The sequence below is a fragment of the Pseudopipra pipra genome, chromosome 2 (assembly GCF_036250125.1).
Source record: "Pseudopipra pipra isolate bDixPip1 chromosome 2, bDixPip1.hap1, whole genome shotgun sequence".
NCBI classification, from domain to species: Eukaryota; Metazoa; Chordata; class Aves; order Passeriformes; family Pipridae; genus Pseudopipra; species Pseudopipra pipra.
In genome coordinates, this window is record NC_087550.1 from 55,915,899 (window position 1) to 55,938,608 (window position 22,710).

The 22,710-nt window shown below is 40.3% G+C and overlaps 1 protein-coding gene and 1 long non-coding RNA gene across 7 annotated transcripts in view; both read left to right on the forward strand.

Annotated features, from left to right (window-relative positions):
- Window positions 1-6,339, forward strand: part of LOC135409690 (uncharacterized) — a 58,938-nt gene extending 52,599 nt beyond the window's left edge. The window contains exon 6 of the long non-coding RNA XR_010428314.1: window positions 1,469-6,339. This is a non-coding gene — a long non-coding RNA (uncharacterized LOC135409690). The remainder of the gene's footprint in view (window positions 1-1,468) is intronic.
- Window positions 6,340-14,096: 7,757 nt separating this feature from the next.
- DIAPH3 (diaphanous related formin 3) overlaps window positions 14,097-22,710 on the forward strand; it is a 209,378-nt gene continuing 200,764 nt past the window's right edge. For 2 of the 6 annotated variants that reach the window (XM_064645581.1, XM_064645582.1), the window contains exon 1: window positions 14,097-16,981. Coding sequence is in view for 4 of the 6 variants with exons in the window: in XM_064645580.1 (XP_064501650.1) it covers window positions 20,840-20,989 (150 nt within the window). In the remaining 2 variants the exon portion in view is untranslated. Of the gene's footprint in view, window positions 16,982-20,440; window positions 20,990-22,710 lie in introns of those variants that run through there. The other 4 variants (XM_064645577.1, XM_064645578.1, XM_064645580.1 and 1 more) reach the window with 3 other exon arrangements.

Here is a 22,710-nt window from a genome sequence, read left to right on the forward strand (position 1 = left end):
AAGTTTTCTGAATCACTCTGCTATTTCATCCCACACAAGCACATGCTAGTGGTCTGCAAGGTAAGAAAGAAAACTCCATGCAACAGGACAGGCAGGGCTAGAAAAGAGCTTTGTTGAAAAGGACTAGCGGGGAAGTTATCTTGATGGCCCATAAGTTTAATGTGAGTCAGCAATGTACCCTGTTGTGACAAAGGTTAACCACATACTGGGCTGCATTAGCAAAAGCTTAGCCAGCAGATCAAGAAAGTCAATTATTTCTCTTTATTCAGCACTATGGAGACTGCATTTGAAATACAGTGATCAGGTCAGGGCTTCCCTAGATGAGATATGTTGTCAAAATAAACTCCAATAGGACATAAGGAAAAAATTATTTCCAAAGATGGGTTAAGAACTGAAACAGCCTGTCCAAATGGATTGTGCCATCTCCACCATGGAAACATTCAAAACCCAACTAAGGAAGGCCCTGAGCCACTTCAACTACTGCTGAAGTGCTCTGTTCTTATCAGGAGTTGGGACTAGGTAACCTTCCAATCTGAATTATGCTATGAACTATAAGGAAATCTATTTTCCTACTTATTCACAAAGCAATTACAATGCCATAATTCTGCAGTCATTTTTATGCAGCATAGACCAGCTAAATAAAGAGATTCATTATGGTTCCCTTGCTCAGCCATTCATTCCCATCCTTATATTAACTCCTCACTTGTGCCAACATAAAAGTTTGTGTTTGCAGGTGGTAAACTAGGCAGAAAACCTTGTTCCAAGTTAAAAATGGAATATTTATTTTGCTTGCTCCTCTGCCATCACCTCCCTTTGTCCAGCACAACTGTTTGTGTGGGCACAGCATCAGTAAAAGTAATCTGGGGAAGGCTGAAATGCCTCTTTTGTCAGCTTCAGGAGTTTAAAGTGATGGTTAAACTATAGCATAAATTTCTCTCGCTTATTCACAGCCAATGCCCTTCAGCTCTCTTGTAATAAACTGTTTCTGTGGGTATAATCTCTCCTTGTGGTTTCTGCTCAGTTAGCTCACCTCAGGCAATGAGCTGTGGCCTGTTACATCTGCTGTGTGATATTAACCACATCAGAAGTCAAATTTTCAAAAATGTCAAACAATTTTTCATCCCTCATTTTTTTTTTAATTCCTTATTTACAGGGCACTAAGGGCCTCATATGCCCTGGAAGGGCTCCAGCTTTATTAACTACAACATTATGACAAGATTCAAATCCACTGAAAATAATTTATGCTGAACCTTTTTTCATTTCAAGTGGAGGAACCTAAAAGAAGTAGTCACTGAAAATATTGCTCTTAATCATTGTGCTGCATGTCTTTATAAGCATAATATCTTTGTAACTTTAAAGGACAGTGGAAGAGAAAAAAAAAATTAGTTTTGGGAAGTAACCAGATAATAGTGTTACAATGGCATAATGTTAAGCTGCTACAAGTGTTCACCAGCTCTAGCTGTTCCAGGCCTGCGAATTCCTTCTGTCTGGGCACTGGAGCCCAGCCCGGTGCCCAGGGATCTGGGGCCTCTATTCAGACTGATGGACATGGCTGATGCTTTTCCCTTTGTGGAAAAGGTAAGTATGTATCCCAGAAACACACAGACACACAGACACGTGGACACACACATACACAGACGACACGAACACAGCTGTTCACACAAGCAGACATAGATAAGGCATTGCCCCAACAGGCCCCACACTCAGGACTCACATCAGACACAGGCACATTCAGACACATCCCCTTCTCCTCTTGGGCTGGCAGAGGCAGAAGGTCACTAGTGCAGCACACACACTGCACTGCTCAAGTTCACAGAATCACAGAATTGTTGGGGTTGGAAGCGATATCTGGAGATCATCTAATCCAACCCCCATACTAAAGCAGGTTCACCTTACAGCAGGTTGCATAGGATTGTGTCCAGCCTGTTTTTGAATATCTCCGGGGAAGGAGACTCCACAACCTCTCTGGGCAGCATGTTCCAGTGCTCTGTCACCATCACAGTAAAGCAGTTTTTCCTCATATTCAGATGGAACTTCCTGTGTTTCAGTTTTGGCCTATTGCTCCTTGCCCTGTTGCTGGGAAACACCAAAAAGAGCTTGGCTCTGTCATCTTTATACCCTCCCTTAAGATATTTGTATACATTGGTAAGATCCCCCTCAGTTATCTATTTGCCAGGCTAAATAGGCCCAGCTCTCTCAGCCTTTTCTCATAAGAGAGGTGCTCAAGTCCCTATCATCTTCATAGCCCTCCATTGGACCCTCTCCAGTTTTTCTTGAACTGAAGGAGCCCAGAACTGGACACAGCATTCCAGATGCAGCCTCACTAGTGCTTAGTAGATGGGCAGGATCACCTCCCTCAACCTGCTGGCAATGCTTGTCCTAATGCACCCCAGGATACCATTGGCCTTCCTGGCCACAAGGACACACTGCTGGCTCATGGACAGCTTGTTGTCCACCAGAACTCCCAGGTCCGTCTCCACAGAGCTGCTTTTCAGCAGGTTGGCCCCCAGCCTGGGGTTATTCTTCCCGAAGTGCAGGACCCTGCATTTTTCTTTGTTGAGCTTCATTAGGTTCCTCTCTGCCCAACTCTCCAGCCTGTCTAGGTCTCACTGAATGGCAGCAAAATCTTTTGGTGTGTCAGCCACTCCTCCCAGTCCTGTATCATCTACAAACTTGCTTTCCCTTCATCCAGGTCTTTGATGAATAAGTTGAACAAGGCTGAACCCAATACTGAACCCCAAGGAACAATGCTAAGCTACATGCCTCCAACTAGACTCTGTGTCTCTGATCACTACCCTCTGAGACCTACCAATCAGCCAGTTCTCAATCCTCCTCACTGTCCATTCATCTAACACACGCTTCCTTAGCTGTACACAAGCACACACACATTTATAGATCCCCTGAGCACTGGCACAGCCCCTCTGCTCACCCTGCACCCCTTCCTGGATCCTGGCCCCCTTACTCATCCCAGAAGCTCCCGACTCACTGGCTGATCCTGCTGGATGCTCACTGCACACACACAGCACTCACACACTTGTCCCACCAGCACCCCACACTCGTGGGTTCCCTCAAATACCAGCATAGACCCTCTGCCCACCTGATATCCCTGGCTGGACCCAGCGTCTCCTACACCCTAGTGGGTTCAGCTTGGAGTTTGCCAGTGACTGCATATGCGCAACACACATGGTTTGGGGCAGGTATGGCATTTAGAACTGGAGGTTTTGCTCATACTCAGATTTAGTGTGTGGCTGCTGAGAAGTCATTTGAGCTACTTTAGTCCTCAGCTCCTTTTCTCCTTTTCTTCAGGAGGCAGTGAGCCTGCCCACTTCATAGTGCTGTTCTAAAGATCAGCACGCTCGAGTTTTGAGGTTGTCAGACATTTGAGTCATAAGGCCTGAAAAAAAAAAAAAAAAAGAAGATAGAGAATATCTTGATGAAGATACTGAATAAAAGCTCCCTTCAAAGCAAAAGGAAGGAATAGGGAAGATTAAAAAAGGCATCTCACCTGAGAGGTTCAAAGCACAAAAGAGAAGGACGGAATTCCTTTTACCCAGCCTCAGTCAGGTGCCCATATTAGCAGGTCATCTCAGCAGCAAAAGAGAATCAACATTTATGATGTTCAGAAAGCAATTTATGTTACATGTCATTTCTTATTAGAGGCACTTAATCAGCTACACTTAAGAGTAAGAAGCCTTCCCTAGTCCAGGCATTCGCTGGCTATCAGAGCTAGACTTGATGTGTATACCAACCCCTCATCTACCACTGAGCACTCACAGAAATGTAATGTGCATTTGGGGACAACAGACACAGTACATTTCAGTTGTTCCCTTATCTAGAAAGCTGGGAATGATATTAAAATGAACCACACTAGAAAGGTGTAAACACAGCCTTCCTGACTGTTTTTTACAGCCTCCACTTGCTTTTTCAGAGTCACCAAGGATCTGTATCTGAGTAAAAAGTGAACTGGAGCCTAAATCCCATTCCAGTAATGTATTCATAACCTTCACATACTGCAAAACTTCGAAGAACTTCAGTTCTTAGTCTAGATTGCCTTGGTCTGTGCACATAGCTAACCCTAAGTCAGGATCACTGAGAAAAACACACAGACCGCCCACCTCTGAAGAATATGAGATACTCACACAGAATCACAGAATAAGAGAATCATAGATTAACAGAATGGCAATGGTTGAAAGGGACCACTGGAGGTCATCCAGTTCATACTTCCTGCTCAGGCAGGGTCCCTTAGAGCATGTTACTCAGGATTCTGTCCAGACAGCTTTTGAATATCTCCAGCGAGGGAAACTCCACAACGTCTCTGGGCAATCTGTTCCAGTGCATGGTCACCTGCACTGCAAAGAAGTTTTTCCTCCTATTCAGGTGGAACTTTTTGTATTCCAGTTTCTGCCCATTGCCTCTTGTCCTCTCGCCTAACCACTGAGAGGAGCCTGGCTCCATTCTCTTGACACTGTCCCTTCAGATACACGCCTGATAGGCCTGGCTCTTAACCCTTCTCTATTTCCCTTCTCATATGACTGCTGTTGGCTGACTTTTCAGTTTGGTCTCTGTTTTTCAGTTTGTCAATTGTCTAGGACTTTTCTGTCTCTCAAAAGAGATTTAAGAATTGCCTCATGAAAGGACAGGGACCTTGGCGATTCGCCTCCCTGCTTAGCTAGTATCCCTCTCCAAGTAGAAAGACAATTGACAAATGAGATGTATAACACTACAGGACTCCCTACTGTGGCTGCTACATAACAACTATTGCCTGTCATTAAAAGTCTCTCGGAAGCTTTTACTAAACTTGGAAAAAAAACTTTGCAGTGGTTGGTGCCCCAGAAGGTACAGTAAGTTTTATAAAGAATTTTTGCAGACTTTAGACACCTTGGTGTTCATGCAATACTCAGATATATTTCCGTATCGACTTATGATAATTTCTAGTAAATCTAGCCCTTTGTCAAGAAAAAAGATATAATTTTTTTCCTTTGAGGAATAAAATACATAGAAATTTCACATTCCCTTACCACGTAAGATAATTAGATATTATTTGTTTCATTATTAAGATTGTTAAGGTTGGATATGTCCTCCCAGTAGGTATCTCTATTAAGATTATACATCTATGTCCAACATTAATCAGCTCCACACACTTTTAAAATGTGTCATTTGCCTAACATTGAAGGCCTTAAAGGAGACCATACCAACCCAAAGAAACACTTTATATTCTCAGCTACTTGATAATGTATAGATGTAAAGACAGATTTAAACTTTTTAAACCTAGTTTTTAGACTTTTTAAACTGTATTGCTTGTCTTCACTTCCCCTTTTATTGCTTTCAGCTAATTTGTGTTGAAGACTATGAGCAAGCAGGTGTAATGAGAAGAAACAGAAGAGGACTCACAAAACATATGGACTACATTTTTCAATATTAGGCATAATCTAGTGTGTATTTCTAAATTACACATATAGAAACTAACAGAAAGTAAATGACTGTGTGCAACAGCAATACCTGACTTGTACTGCACAGGAAGTATTGGATTAAAGAATCAACTGCATATTTCAAGTTTTGAGTGTCTAGTTTTGAAATTTTAGCCCATATATCCATTTACTCCAATAAGTAGCAGTAATAAGTAAATCACTTTTACTCTTATCTGTTTAAATGGTACTTATGCAAGGAAAATGGACAGACATTTGGACAAGAGGAAAATGGTTGGTTTAGCTCTTTTTGTCTCTATCTGGAGACATATTCCATAATGCAAAAACAGAGGCTACAAAAAACTCTAAACATACTGGAGTACGAAGTGTTATCTGTAAGAAAAAAAAAGAAAACTCACAGACAGCTTGTTTATGACTTTAAGAGTGTAAACACACATCTATTTTATTTAATTCAGTAATCCTCTGACAAAACTTGTGATGTGTTTGATCATCAGACTTCTTGTTCAGCTTCCATCATAGAAGTATCTCTGCTTTCCTCAGGGGTATTGACAGCTGGCAGCAATCAAAGTCATCTAACTGCCAGTATCTCATTTAAAGGGAATGACATTCAGCTACAAAACACCAAAATTACTTTAAATCACTGCACAGTACTGTACTATGCATCTCAATGAAAAAATACAACCTCTCTTAGAAAGGGAGACATTTAGACCCTTTTTTCTGGGAAGGGTTTTGTTCGCTAACCAGTACCTCGAAGGTGAGCAGTGTACGACATCACTTGTTCTTGAGTGAGACTCAAGCATAAGTCAGCCATGTCTATCATAATCCACTTTGAATATGTTGTCTTTGAGTTAAACCATATGAAGCAGTCTTCTTCAGAATTAGTGTAATCGGTTTATCTGTGGCCTTTCAAACAGAAGCAATCACACTTTCAAAACAAATCAATCCACCTATCTGGCTTTTGTTTGTGGCAAGCCAAGTACAAGTTGTCCTATAATGTGCTGGAGTAGAGTCCCATGTAATTTTTCTTCTTCCTTCTATCTTGTTTTCTAGGATTCTTTAAGAAGAAAAGTCAAACCAACAAGTTTTTTAATGACAGGGATAGAAGGCGAGAGAACTTCTCCTGAAAATTTCCAGTGATATAAGGCTCTCTCAGCACCTTGTCTTGACTGAAAAATGTTGGGACCTTAGTCTCCTAACTATACACTTAACAGTATATATTAAATAGCCTAGAACTACAAAGTGGCTCTCCAGCAATTCCCAGCTTGTCCCAGTGTCAGGTTTCGATATAGCACAACTCTCTAGAAAAGTGAAAAGAACAAAATGAATGACCCATTACTCTAGGGAATTATATACATTGCTGTACTGATGGACTAACTGGGACTAGTGATGGGACTGGCACAATCTTTTTCTGTGATGTACATACACTGTCATCACTTGTAACTTCTGCAGAGTAGTGGGGTCAGTTTTGGTTTTTACTTAGCCTGTTGGTAATGTCCTGGTTACCAGAGTATGAACAGGTCTGTATTGAAATTTCAACCCATGTGTTTCTCTATCATATGCCTATCATCTTTTTAGTCCTTCAAGTCTGTAGTTTCAGAGCACTGTAGGCTCCTTAAGCCTATTTTGGCCCTCCTAAATTCAGTTCTCAGGCAAATAGCTACGTCATGCTTTTATGTATTAATTCGGAATCTTCAGCTGTGTACTTTAGTTTCCATTTTCCATCAGGACTTTTCTCAGATGTCTCTTCTTTCCTGGCATTATACATTTGGCTTCTGCATCACTCACAGACTCTTAAATATTTTCATATTTTTTTAAAAATGCATAACACATTTGGGTAGAAGGACCCATCCTCAGTCAGGCTTCACAGTATATTGACATGATGAAGTTACTTAAACATTTAGCTTGAGATTATTAAAAGCTATGAAGCATAACAAGTGACATAAACAGATATAGTTGGAAGTAAAGGATGTTCTGATGGTCTTCCTCCTCATTCAGTGCTTAGATGGCAAATATAAATGTTCCTTAAATCTTTTATTTTTCTTTCAGAATCCAGGTTAAAGTTCTAGTGATCTTTTACATCCTAGTTACATCCTTTTTACATCTTTTACTACATCCTAGTTTTCAACTCAGACTATTTCCTCTACCATTTACTCATAATACTTGTGTTCAACAGCCATGGTAGGGAAAAGCACTTAGATGGGATCTTATTTATTCAGTGACAAGTTCCAAATGTTTCTGCATAACAGAACAGACATTACTGTAGTTCCTCCTTTGGCTCCCTAATTCAAACTGAGCTATCTATTACAACAGCTCCTAATTCTTCACATTTCTCTCTCTCTTTTAACATGACATATTTGCTACCCTCTGAAGCAACTGATTAAAAACAAAACAAAACAAAACCTCAAAACCAAAAAGAAGCAAACAAAAAACCCCAATCTGAATTTACAGGTCAGTTCAAAAAGTTGAATACATCCTCTACGTCATATTCATTGAATAGCCTACTGGTCAGATTACCCAGCTGATAAACTGTAAATTATAAGTCTTTTTTGTGCACAATGAAAGAGATGAACAACAGCATGAAATACCTGAAGCTATGAGTTGTCCAGTACCAAAATGGACAAAAGTCCAATTCTGAGGACTGCAATCAAGAGCTACAGAATTACCATTGACTCGGGTTGTTTCCATGGAATATTCTACAAAAGAATTTATCCAACAAAACCTTGAAGTAGGGGAGTGCTGGTATTGCTATCTACTCACTCCCAGAATAAATAACTCCATTGATCCAGAAAACTGACTACATTTCTTGTAGCTATAAAAATTAATCAAAATTTTATCTGTAGTCTTTTACATTTTTCTCTGCCACTTTTTCTTATATCTGTATGCTTTTCTAAACCTATTTTGCAACAAGTTAAGTCTTTGCACATAGGATTAGAAGGCAGGCATAGAACAGTTAAATAATAGTTACTCATTTTTTTCCAGTTCCATTTCTGATCCCCTCATGCATTTTTATGCCTTGGTATTGTAGAAACTCTGCCTTTGTACAGTTATCCTAAGCTGAGTATTGCATCAGTCAAAGCCTAGGTAAATCAAGAGTAGAGAGATTAAAAAATGTTACTGCAGCTGTTTATTATTTTTCCCTTGAGGTGACATCAGATATCAAACCCTTGCAGTTTTTAAAACTGAGCCAAGGTATATACTGCAGCAGATTGCCCATCTGGTGTGACTTCAGAATATTAAAATCTTCTGCAGGCTATCAGCACACAGACGAGTCAAAATCTTTGCAATCACCCAGACATCTTATTTCACACTACACAGAGTTGTGTGATCTCAAATTAAGATGTTCAAAATCACCATTATTAGTTTGTGATGAATGTTGATCATATCACCCAACCACAACAGTTCTGCATTTCAGCTGTAGCTGTCCAGCCAATACGCAGTTACTGAAAAAACGTTTTGTCTGTGATCCAAAATCTTACAGGAAATCAAGAACTGTCATTTACAGAGTGTGAAATCAAACAACTTTCTAGACTCTGTTGAACATTGTCACTGTAGATTAATGCCATACAACTCCTAAGTGATTGCAAAGCCATGATTTACACAGGCTGAATCTGAATGAATATAGCTTGCATAGTCTCCCAGTTTAAAATAAATGGTTGTACAATGACAGACTTTGGTTTTAGATACACAGACCACTTTCCTCTATTTCCACCTAAAACATAAGTATTATGTTAATTATAATAATAAATATTGTAAATATATATTTATATAGTATATATAAAAATTATATCCATCTCCACCTCTCTTTCACAAGCCATACTAGAAGACAGGGGGATAAAATACTCAGTTATGAGACTGTGCACATGTATAGTTCAAACCTAAAAAAAACCACGAGTCTGAAAGCTGTATTAAACAATGTAAATTATAAATATATGGATTATTTAGTAAATATGGTGAACAGTGAGAAATTACAACAGGTACTTAGTTACTTCTAGTCTTATTTGAAGAGTGGAAACTTAAATATGGAAAGTAAGTATTATTTATTCTGATATATCTGTTCTGGTTAGTTTTCTCACGTAAATGCAAGCAGAAACTCAAAGAAAAAGTATAGAAATCAAATAGAGTTTAGGTGTTCTGGTTTTTGCATGTAACAAAAGTATCAAGCTCTGTGTATTAATCAAGATGTTTATTACTGTAAAATGCCAGGGTTCTAGAGCTGTAAGTGTTTTGAATGAAAACAAGGCAATGCCCCCAAAGCTGGCTGTCTCTTTGTAGAAGACAGACAGGAGATACCGACAATATGAGGAGCCACACCTAGCTGTGAGAAAGCCTGTACCTAAAGTCTTCATTTCTATGGGCAGATTGGTGAAGGAACATTCTAAACAAAGATTTAAAAAATAATAATGAAGTTGCTTGTGGATGTTTACAGGTGACATCTTCAATAGAGTGAATGTCATCTGGGGAGAATGCACAAAGGTACCAGTTCAGAAATCTAACAAATTAATGATGGAACTGCTGTCTTGTACTGACTAGAGAGTTAACTTCTTCATATTGCAAAAATTTCCAAGGTTGAATGGGAAGTTCTGCAGGTGAGAAAAGTCAATATATTATAACAGAAAAAAAGGAAAAAAATATAAAAGAGAAGGATGGAATAGATTTTGACAAGAGAATATGTCAGGACACTTAGGTTAGTAGCAGCATCAATCCTTTTAACCACTATCCACGTAAGTCTGTACAACAGGAGAGTACATTTGCAACTTAACACTTCCCACAGTTTGTGAAGTAGTTTAATATCCATACTGATAAAAGCCTGAAGCAAAAGGAGTAAGGGAACGAGTCATTAAACCTTTTAGGAGAAAAAAACTCTGTCTTCAGTTTTCAGACTATCGAAAACTATTTTCAGAGATGTGCAGATTACCTTGGAAGTATCATTATTCAAAATTTTATTCTATGAGGATCACAAGAGAATTTTATTGTTAATTCCAAGGAGTCCTTAACGTTGCTATTTAAATATATCTGTGTTAAACGAATTGATATGAATATGTATAATAAAATCTATTGAAAGAGAGAGAATTTATTGACTGAAAATTGCTGAAATCCCCAGAAGAGTTTGAAAAAATGAGATTTACCTCACTTGCCTTCAGCACATAAAATGTACTCTTCTAGTCTAAGCCAGGTATTGAAGAGTCTTCTATAGTCAGTGAAGACATTGAAGGATCTCCACAGGTTCTTTCCATTTGTTTCGGGAAACTCCATAAAAGAGTATGGCGTAATAAACACTCGAAGAAAAGTACCAAGATTAGTGTTTACAGAGCTATAGTGCTTTCTACTCTCTTATGTGGTTCCAAATCATGGGTCATCTACTGCCACCACCTGCATCTCCTAGAACGCTTCCATCAACGCTGCCTCCGTACAATACTAAACATCCACTGGTCAGATTATGTGACCAGTACATCTGTTCTAGAACAAGCAGCAGTCACAAGTATTGAGGCCATGTTGATGAGAACACAGCTGCGTTGGGCAGGGCACGTCTCAAGGATGAAAGATCACCGCCTCCCTAAGATCTTGCCTTATGGTGAACTTGCCACCGGCTGCCGCAAGAGAGGAGCCCCGAAGAGAAGATACAAGGACTCCTTGAAACAACATCTCAGCCTTGGCCATATTGATCATCATCACTGGTCTACTCTGGCCTCCAATTGGGAGGCCTGGAGACACACCATCTATAATGCAGCTGTCTCCTTTGAGAATGCACACAGGATCACTCTCGAGGAGAAAAGACAACGCAGAAAGAATTGTGTCTTGCGGAATATACCACCTAAGGAGTCTTTCTGCTGTGCCTTTTGCAATCGGATATGTCTATCTCGTATTGGCCTCATAAGCCACCAGCGTGCCTGTAGCAAATGTGGGTAGAGCCTTCCTTAATCTTCATTTGCGAAGCCTAGCCATGATGATGATGATATTTTAAGAGTGGGTGAACTGCATTTTGTAGTTGTTAGTTTTTCTTTACCAGACAAAAGTGAGAACTTCAGTTAAGTGCTAATTCATTAATCACAGAAAGAGCTTAGCTTAGTTCTTTGTCTATTAGATTGCCCTTAGCTGGAGAATGTGAATCTCCCCTAGGCATAAATGCAACAAAACTCCCATATAGAACCATCATACTTGTACATACTTTCTCATTTCAGTTATATTGTCACTCATCCCCAGTATCATTACTGACTTGTGATATGAAGGGCCACAGGAAAGTCATATCACTTAAATAGAACTTGGAGTGATCATTACAGGGACTGAGAGTGTTACAGTAAGTGGCACTGTTGTCAAGGTAGGAGAGTCAAGCTCACAATATGCCAAAGCAATGCAGTTTATTTGGGATCAGAACCTTTCAATGCTCAGTTCTCAGCACCATTCCATATATAAGCCTGCCTGCTGCTTTTGCTGCAGAGCTCTTTGCCCTGTACACTGCTCTTGTTCCTGTGCATGCTGTTCTTCTGAAAATACTCTGTCTTGGTGCTCTATTCTTAGTTTCAGTGAAGAATGCAAAAGAGTTGACCAGTGTACTGCTCTTAATCATGCACGCTTTGAACCACCTTTGGGACAACATTCTTCCTTTTATCATGTTGTAGTTCTTATAAAGAAAGCTGTTTGAAAGTAAATATCATCCACCCAAATCCTGTATCTGGACTGTCAGAGCTTCGCTGCCTTTATTAATCTTCCAGTATAGTCAACATGGGGCAAGCCTGTGCACGTGTTCCTATTCCGTCTCTTTTAATGGGACAAAAGTAAATATTTGTTGGTGCTTTTCTAACTGGAAAACCTGCATCTATCTGAAGTCCAGAGCTGAAGCTCAACATAATGGTAAATAACTTTATGAGCACTTAGTAGGGTATAGTGATTGACTTTCTGATGAATTCCTTCTTGATTTTTAATTTTGTCTAAGGCTATCCTAACTTCTTTGAGGAGATCCTCAAAGAGGAAATTGGCACCAGCATGATTGTTCAATACAAAGGGAAGTGAACTCATGAATGAAAATGAATACAGTTTTGTAGACAGATAGGGATAAGGAATTACATTATTTTTCAGAAACTGATGGACACATACATAATCATGGACTTTTTTCTTTCAGATTAATGGTGGCTGTAGAAGTAACAAGCAAAGCCCTTGAGCCTCATGAGGCTATTCATGGGATTCACAAACAGGATGGATTCCTGCATGTATCATATCACATCATAGACAAGAAGACAGATCTTCACTCTGTCAGGTATGAACCCTGCTGATCCCGATCTGCAGTGTGACTTCTGAGCTTAACCTATCTCATCACTGTGAATATGCTAAATCGTCACTAGACTGTGTCTGACTCTCATTAACTTCACTGGAACTGACCCTGACCCTGATTTTTGGCTTGACTTCCTGGCTTAATTTCCTCAGACCTGCTTCATCATCATAAAATTGCCTGACGGTCTGGACGTGGCTACCATCCCTGGGCTGGTCTTTCTTGCCTCGGTTGGGGTCAGTCCTGCTGGCCATAGTATCTCCCTCAGCACCACATACCTTAGGGAGAGCTGGTGCTCACCATGCCCTGACACTTAAATAGAGGCTGAGATTCTGCTCTCTCTAATTTTTTCATTTATAGGGTAACAAAAACTATGTTGACTGGCCTGTGTTTTTCTTGGCAAATATACCTTTGTTTCATAAGTCTTCATTTTGGTTAGGTCGTTGTACAAAGAACCAAAACCATCTTGAGACATTATTCCCAATTAAGGGGCACTACTGTAATAATAAAAACACCTGTAATAATTACAACTCCTGTAATAATTTCTCTCACCTGTCCCTTCCCCCCTCACCTTCCCCAAACACATAACTAAGAGCTAGTTGCATCTCCAGGTCCTACAGGATAACCTCTATATCACAATTCAACATAGTCATCTCCCTCATTTCTGCAGAAATACTTTGTAAAAGTAAGTGAAAGCATTCGTTTTTCTTAACCAAAAGCTCTCATTTATTATAACATAGGTGAAGGAGAGTGGAAGCTTACGAAGCTTGTTCTGATTCACATTTGTCATAAAACTGCCCCTTAAGAAACTTCTTAAGAAAAAAACCTTAGTTTAGTAGCTATGCTGCACTGGAAGAGTACTCCTGATACAAAGTACACCCTCCAATTACACTCTTCATCTTCCTATGAAAAGAGATGAAGTTTCTGTTTAACATAAGAAAGACAGTGCATTGCACTCTGTAGAAATGTATGACTACATGTGCTAAAATGTCATAAAAATCAGGTTGTTCACTGAAACACGCCAAGGATCAAAAAGTAAAATGCAGATTGAATAGCAACAGAGTGACTTTGGTTACCCACAAACTTGCTGATTATGTTTCATACACAATATATTTCAGGAATTTCCCCAAATTATATATATTGTTCTTTGAAATGCGAGGAAGCATTTTTCTTAATGTATATGTACAGTACTTACTGTAGGTGAATATTAAATTGCAATAACCTTAAAATGATTATAGCCATTATTCTTGCAAGAGGAAAAACTAGAATGAGAAACTTAAAGATGGATTAGAATAAGAAAATCAGTCAGAGAGAAATAAAAGATATATAAACAAATTATAGTCAATTTTGAGACTTCCTCAATACATAACTAACTCATAAAAAGCATTATATATGCACATACATATATGTGTTTATCTCTCTTTCTCTCTCTCTCTTAAAATGATACATCTGTCAAAAGAAAATAAGGGATTTCCAAAAGCAAACTATATCATGCCCTAGTAGAAAGCAATATAAATTATCACAAGTAAAAATGGCAGAATCTTAGGAGGAAATTTGGAAAGTGAATAATAAAAAAATATAGAAGGATATTAAAAAAGGAAAGCTATGAGAAATTCAGAGGGTTATCAAGAAGTAATGGAAAATAATTACATCCCAGAATTCTGACAGAAGGCTTAAAATCTTTATCATAAATGGCCTTAATAAAACCCCTCTGTGCTTGGTCACACTTCTATGGACCCTTATATTCACAAAAATCCTTCAACACAATTTTATCCTCTGAAAACATATTTATTTTCTTTGGGGAAAAAATGACTGTTTGCAATAATTTTACTAGGAACATTTAATAGCATAATGGTAGAATACACAAGGTGTGAACACCTCATTTAATTCTTTAGGCGGCTCTGAAAATCCCACACAAAGTATAAAATTATGTAACACAGCCTTTATTATGGCCCATGACACTCAGACCATTTACAATTTATATCAGCTGTTAGGCTTAGCTTAGTCACTACGACTAAAGTTAGAACTGAAGATAATTTGGCCTATAATTAAATTACAAACCTGAACTTTATAATAATATAGTAGGTAATGTATCCTAAATAGTGCCACAAATCACATCTCCAATATCCTCATAAAGATCCATTTGATGAACTGCATAATGGACTTCTTTACTGATTTTTTCCCATCTAGGCAGTATCTTGAAGGAGGTGTATTAAATTTTCTCAGCTGAATGAGAGGCTAGCTTAAGATACATTGTGAGAAATTACTAGCAACATGTAATCCACAATGAATTGATGGAGCAAACTCCTTTCCTACTTCTTATATCTTCAGCTTTTACAGGGTGACTTTGAAAGCTTCAAGAAGGAGGATAGCTCTATTCAGACTACAACTACTTCTGAAAGTCCTTAATTTAAATTCTGACTAGAAAAGAGACAAAATAAATACATTGCAGGTAAAATTTTGTTTGATATTTCAAAAAGGTATGACTGATATAAAATCAGTAACAGGATGGTGACATACGCTGTCCTCAGGGATGCTTTTCTTGTCTGTACATTCTTGAGTAAAGACAGTACTGTACCTTCAGGATCTGATAAAACCATTTGCTTTGTTGTTTTCTTCAGTAATAATAAAAAATGTATAGAAGTTTTTTAGACATAACTCCTGGTGAAAAAGTCATTTCAGCTTGAGTCCTTTACTTATATGTTTTCTAAATGCCTGGAAATTACTGCCATGCAAAACTGAAAAAGAGCCCTGATGTCCTTTGTGTTTCTCTAAAACCCAAGTATTTTTTATAACTGTTGCAAGGAACATATTGCATTGGCACTTAACACTGATAACATTGTGCAAGTGTGACTGTCCAAGACACCTAGCATAAAGAATAGAGATCAAAGTCAAGAAGATTCCGGTTTCCAAAAGTATTTCTCTTGGTAGCGAAATGAATTGTAAAAAATATGACCATAACACTTTTCTGAAATATGACCAAAATACTTCTTTTTATATAAGAAAGGGAAGAAAAGAACTGTTTTCAGAAGACTCTAGTTCAGAGATTTTTAAGAAACAAGAAATGTATGTTCCGAGAGTCTGACTAGTTGAACTTTACCAACTCTGTGATCCAAATGGCACAAAGCTGCTTGTCTCTACAGACAAGCCATTCAACATACCAGGCAAGACAGCATTTTCTTTAATTATCTGTCCTGTCATCAGTCCCTCCCTACTTCCTGCATAGAGTTTTAGCTATTGATTTTCATTTTTCCCAGTCTATGCCACAAACAGATAGCAGAGTCAACATATTCTACTATAGTGACATTGACACTGACTAAAAGACAATCGAGTGATGTTCAAAAAGTCAAAATAATTATGTTTGTCTTACAGGAAAAAAAACTATAGCAAATTTTCTTCCATAAAACTTTATTACTTGAAGAGAGTATGAATTTTCTCATAATTGTAACATAAATTTGTTCATTTATTGGTATGATAAACTTGCCAACAGACAGGTTCCTTAATAAAGTTAATAGGTTAGACTAGATTAATTATTTGAGGTTTTATCAACCCATTATCGTCATAATGGAATAATATGTTTTCTGAGCCACCCATGCTGTGAAAATTAAGCAACATCTTATCCATAGGTTACATTTAATGATATTACATTGCAATACATTTAAATTATTAATGACCACTGTTGCAATCTAAAAATACAATGGTTAAAGGTTTCCTTAGTGTAAGGGGGGTACTTTTGAATTAGATGATCAATGGAGCATAGAGGCGTGAGAAAGGAATCATATTAGGATGTGAAACCAGCTAGAGTATGGTACAATGTAACTTCATGGCACAAGCGAATTGTAAGGTCCATTGTGCTTTTTAGCAAGTCAGCTTGATATCCCCTGTTATCAGAGCTGAGTTCTTCCTTGGTTTTGCTACATATTGCAAGATAGATACATCTACCCTTGAAACACAATGGTAGAGGTCATACATAGGGGTGAGAAAGATGATGATGGGAGGAAGATGATGTGGGCAGGGGTCGCTTGCCCCTTGCCCCACAAGTAGGGCATGCGCAGACTGTTGCCATTAGGTAATGATTAGGCGGTGTTTGGCTGCCATTCAGGCATCACCTTATACTGCGTACTGGCCCTGCGTAGTGTAATGTGGAACTGATAAAAATGGGGTGTTGGAACTGCTGAGTTGAGCGATACTCATCCTACCACCGAGACTGTGTTGCTCCGCGGGGACGCCCGCTAAGCATGGGTACCGACCAGCTGCTGCAGATCCTGACAGCCCTGGCCTGTCTGTGTGGGTAAGCACAGGTTATTGATAGGAAGCAACTGAGAGAACAAACTTTTTAATATCCTTTTAGTGTTCCTTTAATTCTCCTTTTATTATTGAATATTGTTCATAGTATTTCCCTTTAAGTTCCCTTTTTACTAACTAATATCGTGTTAATAGTTATCCATAATATTGTGTTAAGATCCCTTTTTCTTTTGGTATCCCTTTTCACTAGTTAATACTGTATTAAATGCTGTTTGTAGTATTTGTTTTAATGCCACCCAATAAGGTAGTTATTTTGTATCCTTTCTTTTAGTTTTTAATTCCTCTTGCTAAGTTTATTATTTTTATTCTCACTGTAATAAAAGATATTTTGTGTGTTTGAATATTTCTGGCACTTGTCTTCATTCCGGACATGTATCCAAATGAACCGTTACACTTAGATAAAACAGCATCATTTGCCTCTATAACATGAAGACTGGCCATGTTTTTCCAATGTAATTTTTATTGGCGTTGTGAGTTACACCATCTTGGTGTAACTCCTGTATTAACTGTTTGAATAAGACATTGGGAAAGGTATAAAATACATGTTCAACTGGTATAACTTAAAAATAGCTATGCAAGTTTGAGGGATTTGGGTTAGGATGGCCTGTTTGGTGCTTTTCACAGGAGAAAGAAGAAGCCATTTTCCTGAAAAGACATGTCTGTTTGTCTTTTCCTTGCTTCTGCCAAGCCATAGGAACTGTGGCTCTGGAAGGTTTTCCTTGTTATCATACTTAAATAGTGTTAGTATTAAACTTGTATCCTTGCTTTATAAAAACAACAACATTGCTGACAAAATCCTTCATAACTTTTGTTACAGTTTAAGAGGATGAACCTAATGAAAGAACAGTTAATTGACTGTTCTATTTTCATCTTATAGGAAAGAATCAGGTGTCTCCAAATGAAATATGGAGAACTGCCTAAACTCAGTCAAATGCCAGCTTTGAAACACTTTGCACAGGAATTTATTTGAAAAACTGTGTCCCTGGAACAATGAATATTAGGAAGGCTTTTTTTTTTTTTAAGACTTGAGTTACAGTATATTAAAAAAACCCAACAGATGGAACAGAATGTTAAAAGCCTAAATAAATCCATCAATCTAAAGTTTTGCAAATATTCATGGTTAACTTTACGCACTTACTGTCTCAGACTTTTATAACTGAAAATTTCTCATTCCAGAACAAAAATAATGCAAAATGGCCAAGTTATTTGCATGCCCTGGACAGTATGCATGCTAAGTAGAATCTCTGCACAATTTTAGTATTACTGATGCATTTCTTTCTCAAAATATTTTCCTCAGTCATGATTAATCTTGGCCAGCTAAACTGTTGCCAGAGTGTATTTGTTCCGTGGAGCACCTAACAAGCACAAGAGGGGTAGTATAAAATAACAATTGATCAAAAGTACTAACATTTACTTTTGGCTTAGTAAAACTGTCTGATAAATTATTCCCTTTAGTGTTTCTCTGTTATTGCAACACAGTACCTTGAAAGTGATATATTGGCACAAGCCATTGTATTCTACCACAGTGCAATTAGGAGGCCCATTTAAACAGCTTTATCATATGCACACATAGGCTGATTAATTTTCTAATCAAATGTTCCAGGAAATCATTAACCATGACATTAAACAGTGTTCTGCTAATTATACTCTCCATGAAGAATTCCAATATAAATTTACAAAACATCTATAGAAAGCTGCCAAAGGATGAGCAGTTTAATGTATACAAATAATTACAGCATTTACTCTGCATAGTGCCAGAGCTCCCTTGTGTTAAAACCCAGCCTTACAAAGGTCCAGTTTGGGGCTGAATTCTGCTGTTTCGCCAGGGCTCTGTGTACTGGCAGACATTACATTTTGTATGTCACCGCCTGTGTAAGTCATGATGAAGGAATGAAATTTTTTCATTCTTTTGAAGTCATTGCATTTGGAATAAAGGCCCTTAAGATTATGTGGAAAAGTGAATGCAATTGTTGGGGGGGAGCATTTTATTTTCAGTGCGTTCAAGGCAACAGAAAATGATAAAAATAATATGGAAACATGAATATCTTTCTTACTGAATGACAGAAGAGAAAGGAAACTTTTTCTGCTTCAGAAAATACTCTAGAGATATGAATGCTGAGTGTTAGCCTTCCATTTCTTAATGATTCCTAACACTGTGATTTGGAAAGAGTTTTCCCTACATAAGTCTCTGGTTTGCATCATTATTCTAACTACTCTTAATTTAAAATAAAGATAAATGCAAGGTATTGTATGTAGTAATGAGAATTCAATTGTTTTGCCAAACATACACAATTTGACAGTTTATAGCATAATGAAATCTTTAATTATGTATTTTCCCATAAACCAGAGTCTTGGAGGTCTTTCAGTGATGGAAAACAACAGGTTGAATTAAACAAATGCAGAATGTTCGTACACATGTTCTTTTTGCCATGACAGCACAGCCATGGCATCATGTGACCATCACAAAACAAAAACCTGGCCTGAGAAGGATGATGGAAACACTGCCATTGTTTTGGATAGGGACTATGTCTCTTCTGTGTTATTTCGCTTTCTTAATCTAATACAGCCAAGATGGTATAAAAGTAATATTAGAAATATTATTTATATATTTTACATATGTATACATATATCATTCTCTACCTGAAAGGAGATGGTAGTGAGATAGAGGTCGGTCTCTTCTACACTGTGCCTCCATTGAGAGGAGCAGAGGAAATGGCCTTAAGCTGAGACAGGGGTGATTTGGATTAGATACTAGAAATTTTTTTTTCCCTGTTTGGGGGGGTCAGACTCTGGAATAGGTTGCCCAAGGAAGTGGTGAAGTCACCATCCCTGGAGGTGTTTAAGAGGCACCTGGATCTGGTGCTGGGTGTTTTAGGGGTTACAGTGGCAGTGTTGGGGGGACGCTTGGACTGGATGATCTTAAAGGTCTCTATCAACCCTGATGATTCTATGATTCCATACAGTAATGTATATTTACCTATAAATATCAGTGCTCTAATTATATAAGAAGTTTATACAGAAATAGACGAACCACTGTCAAACAGCGGCTCGAGGTATGAAATCGGAATTTTTAACAAAATTAGGAGTTGAAAATTGGCGTCCTAGGCCAAACAGGGCAGGGACACGCCTCGGGTTCAGATCCTGCAGAAGAAAAGGCAGGATGTGAGAGGTAAGGAAATACAATCTTCCTTCCAGGGTTACGTGTGTGAAAGTGTATCTTAACGCCTTAGACGGAGGCGGCCGTACCTCAAAGCAGGGCGATTTTCCCATCTCTCGCCGGCACTGTCACAGAGCTGACGGGGGACCACTCCCATCCCGCTCCCGGCTCTGTTCCCGGCCCTTGCAGCCGGGTCCGGGGACGCGCGAGCTCTCGGGGGCGGGCGGTGCCCAGAACTCCCGGCCCGCGCCGCGAGCCGCTGATCCGCCGGAGGTTGGCGCGAGCGCAGCCAACCGGGATGCGCCGCTCCCGGCCCGGCGCTGCGGATTGGCCGTGCCGGGACGCGGGGGCGGTGCCGGCGGTGGCGGGAAGGTTCGGACGGCGGGACATTCCCGGGCTGCGCCAGCCGCGGCCGTTGGGAGCGCGCGCCCCTATCCCTGCCCGTGCTCCGGCCAGGTGTGTCGGGATTAGGGGCTGCTCCTCGCTAAATCCCTTGCTGCGCTGAGGCGGCGGCTTTAGCGCTGAGCCCCCCTCCTCCCCCCGCGGCGCCCTGCCTGGCCGAGCCCAGCTAAGCCGCACTAATCGCAGGCGCCCAGCTCGGCCGGGGCCGCCGGGCCTGGGCCCGTTCGCGGGGCAGCGCTCCCCCGCACCCCCGCATCCATCTCCCCTCCTTGCCGGGGCGCGGCCATGGAGCCGCCGCGGCCCCGTTACTGCGGCCCATCCTCGCCGCCGGGTCGCGGCGGGCGGGAGAACAAGGGGCTCCGTAGGAAGGGCCCGCCGGGCACTGGGAGCGCCGGCGGCCCCGAGGAGGCGGCGGACGGCAGGAAGCCCAAATTCGTAAGTACCAGCCGTCCCGATCCGCCCCCTGCCCCGCGGAGGTGTGGGGCCTGCCGGCCGCCCGGCCCGGCCCCGTGGGGCCCCTCCCTGCCCGGCCTGTGCCGGGGGGCCCGGCCGTGCTGTGACACCGCCACCCCGGGTTGGTCACTGCCCGGAGCCCCCGAGAGACCGGCGGGCAGGGTGGGAGTGTATAGTGAAATACTGAATCTTTGACTTTTAATGGACATAGTAAAGCTCTCCTCCCTAGCCTTCCTTTTACAAGCTTTTGGCTAGCACACCAAGGAACTGCAGAACTCGAAATGGCTAATAATTGTCTGCAAGATAATGTGTCTGCAAGATGTACTCTAACTAAAGAGTACCCAGAAATAACCAGTTTTTGTTTGGACATTATGAAATTTCCAAGTATGAAGGCTAGGACAAACATATATTCTACAGGCCTTGTATCCATAGGATCAAGTAGGTTGGAAAAGACCTCAAGATCATCAAGTACAACCTATGACTGAACAGCACCTTGTGTAGTAGACCGTGGTCCGGTCCAGTCTTAAACACCTCTGGGAATGGTGACTCCACTACCTCCCTGGGCAGCCCATTCCAATGTCTAATCACCCTTTCTGTGAAGAAATTCCTCCTAGTGGCCAACCTAAACCTTCCCTGGTACAGCTTGAGGCTATATCTTCCTGTCCTGTTGCTAGTTGCAGGGGAGAAGGGGCCAACATCCAGTTGTACCCAACAGTATCCAGCACAAGCAGAGCAGATGCATCCCTTGCTCATATTTAGGTGATGCACATTAGTCTTTGTTCAGCTGTCTCTGAGCTCACCTGCTCTTAGCTGTATTTGTTATGTGCTTACAAAAGAGACACTATAACACAACATATATTAGATTCCGAATCGTGGGTCATTTACCACCACCACATGCGTCTCCTAGAACGCTTCCATCAACACTGTCTCCGTACAATCCTGAACATCCACTGGTCAGATTATGTGACCAATACATCTGTTCTAGAACAAGCAGCAGTCACAAGTATTGAGGCCATGCTGATGAGAACACAGCTGCGTTGGGCAGGGCACGTCTCAAGGATGAAAGATCACCGCCTCCCTAAGATCTTGCTTTATGGTGAACTTGCCACCGGCTGCTGCAAGAGAGGAGCCCCAAAGAAAAGATACAAGGACTCCCTGAAACAACATCTCAGTCTTGGCCATATTGTTCATCATCACTGGTCTACTCTGGCCTCCAATTGGGAGGCCTGGAGACACACCATCTATAACGCAGCTGTCTCCTTTGAGAATGCACACAGGATCACTCTCGAGGAGAAAAGACAGTGCAGAAAGAATCACGTCTTGCTGATACCATTCAAGGAGTCTTTCTGCTGTGCCTTTTGCAACCGGACATACCTATCTCGCATTGGCCTCATTAACCACCAGCGCGCTTGTAGCAAATGTGGGTAGAGCCCTCCCCAAATCTTCATTTGCGAAGCCTAGCCATGATATTAGATTCTTGATTCTAAAGTGTGTTTGTGTAATATTCAGTACTTGAGTGTCTGGCACTTGTGCACAGGTTCAAAAAAGATACCCAATAAGCGATATCAAACTGTAGGCTGGCCAAACCTGTTCTGGAAGGTCACAACTTGCTCTTGGCATTTTATACTGTGGCTGCAGAGACTGCTGTTTGACCTATGTCACTGTGCCTTTCTCTATATGTTAGAATGGGTTTATATGAAACT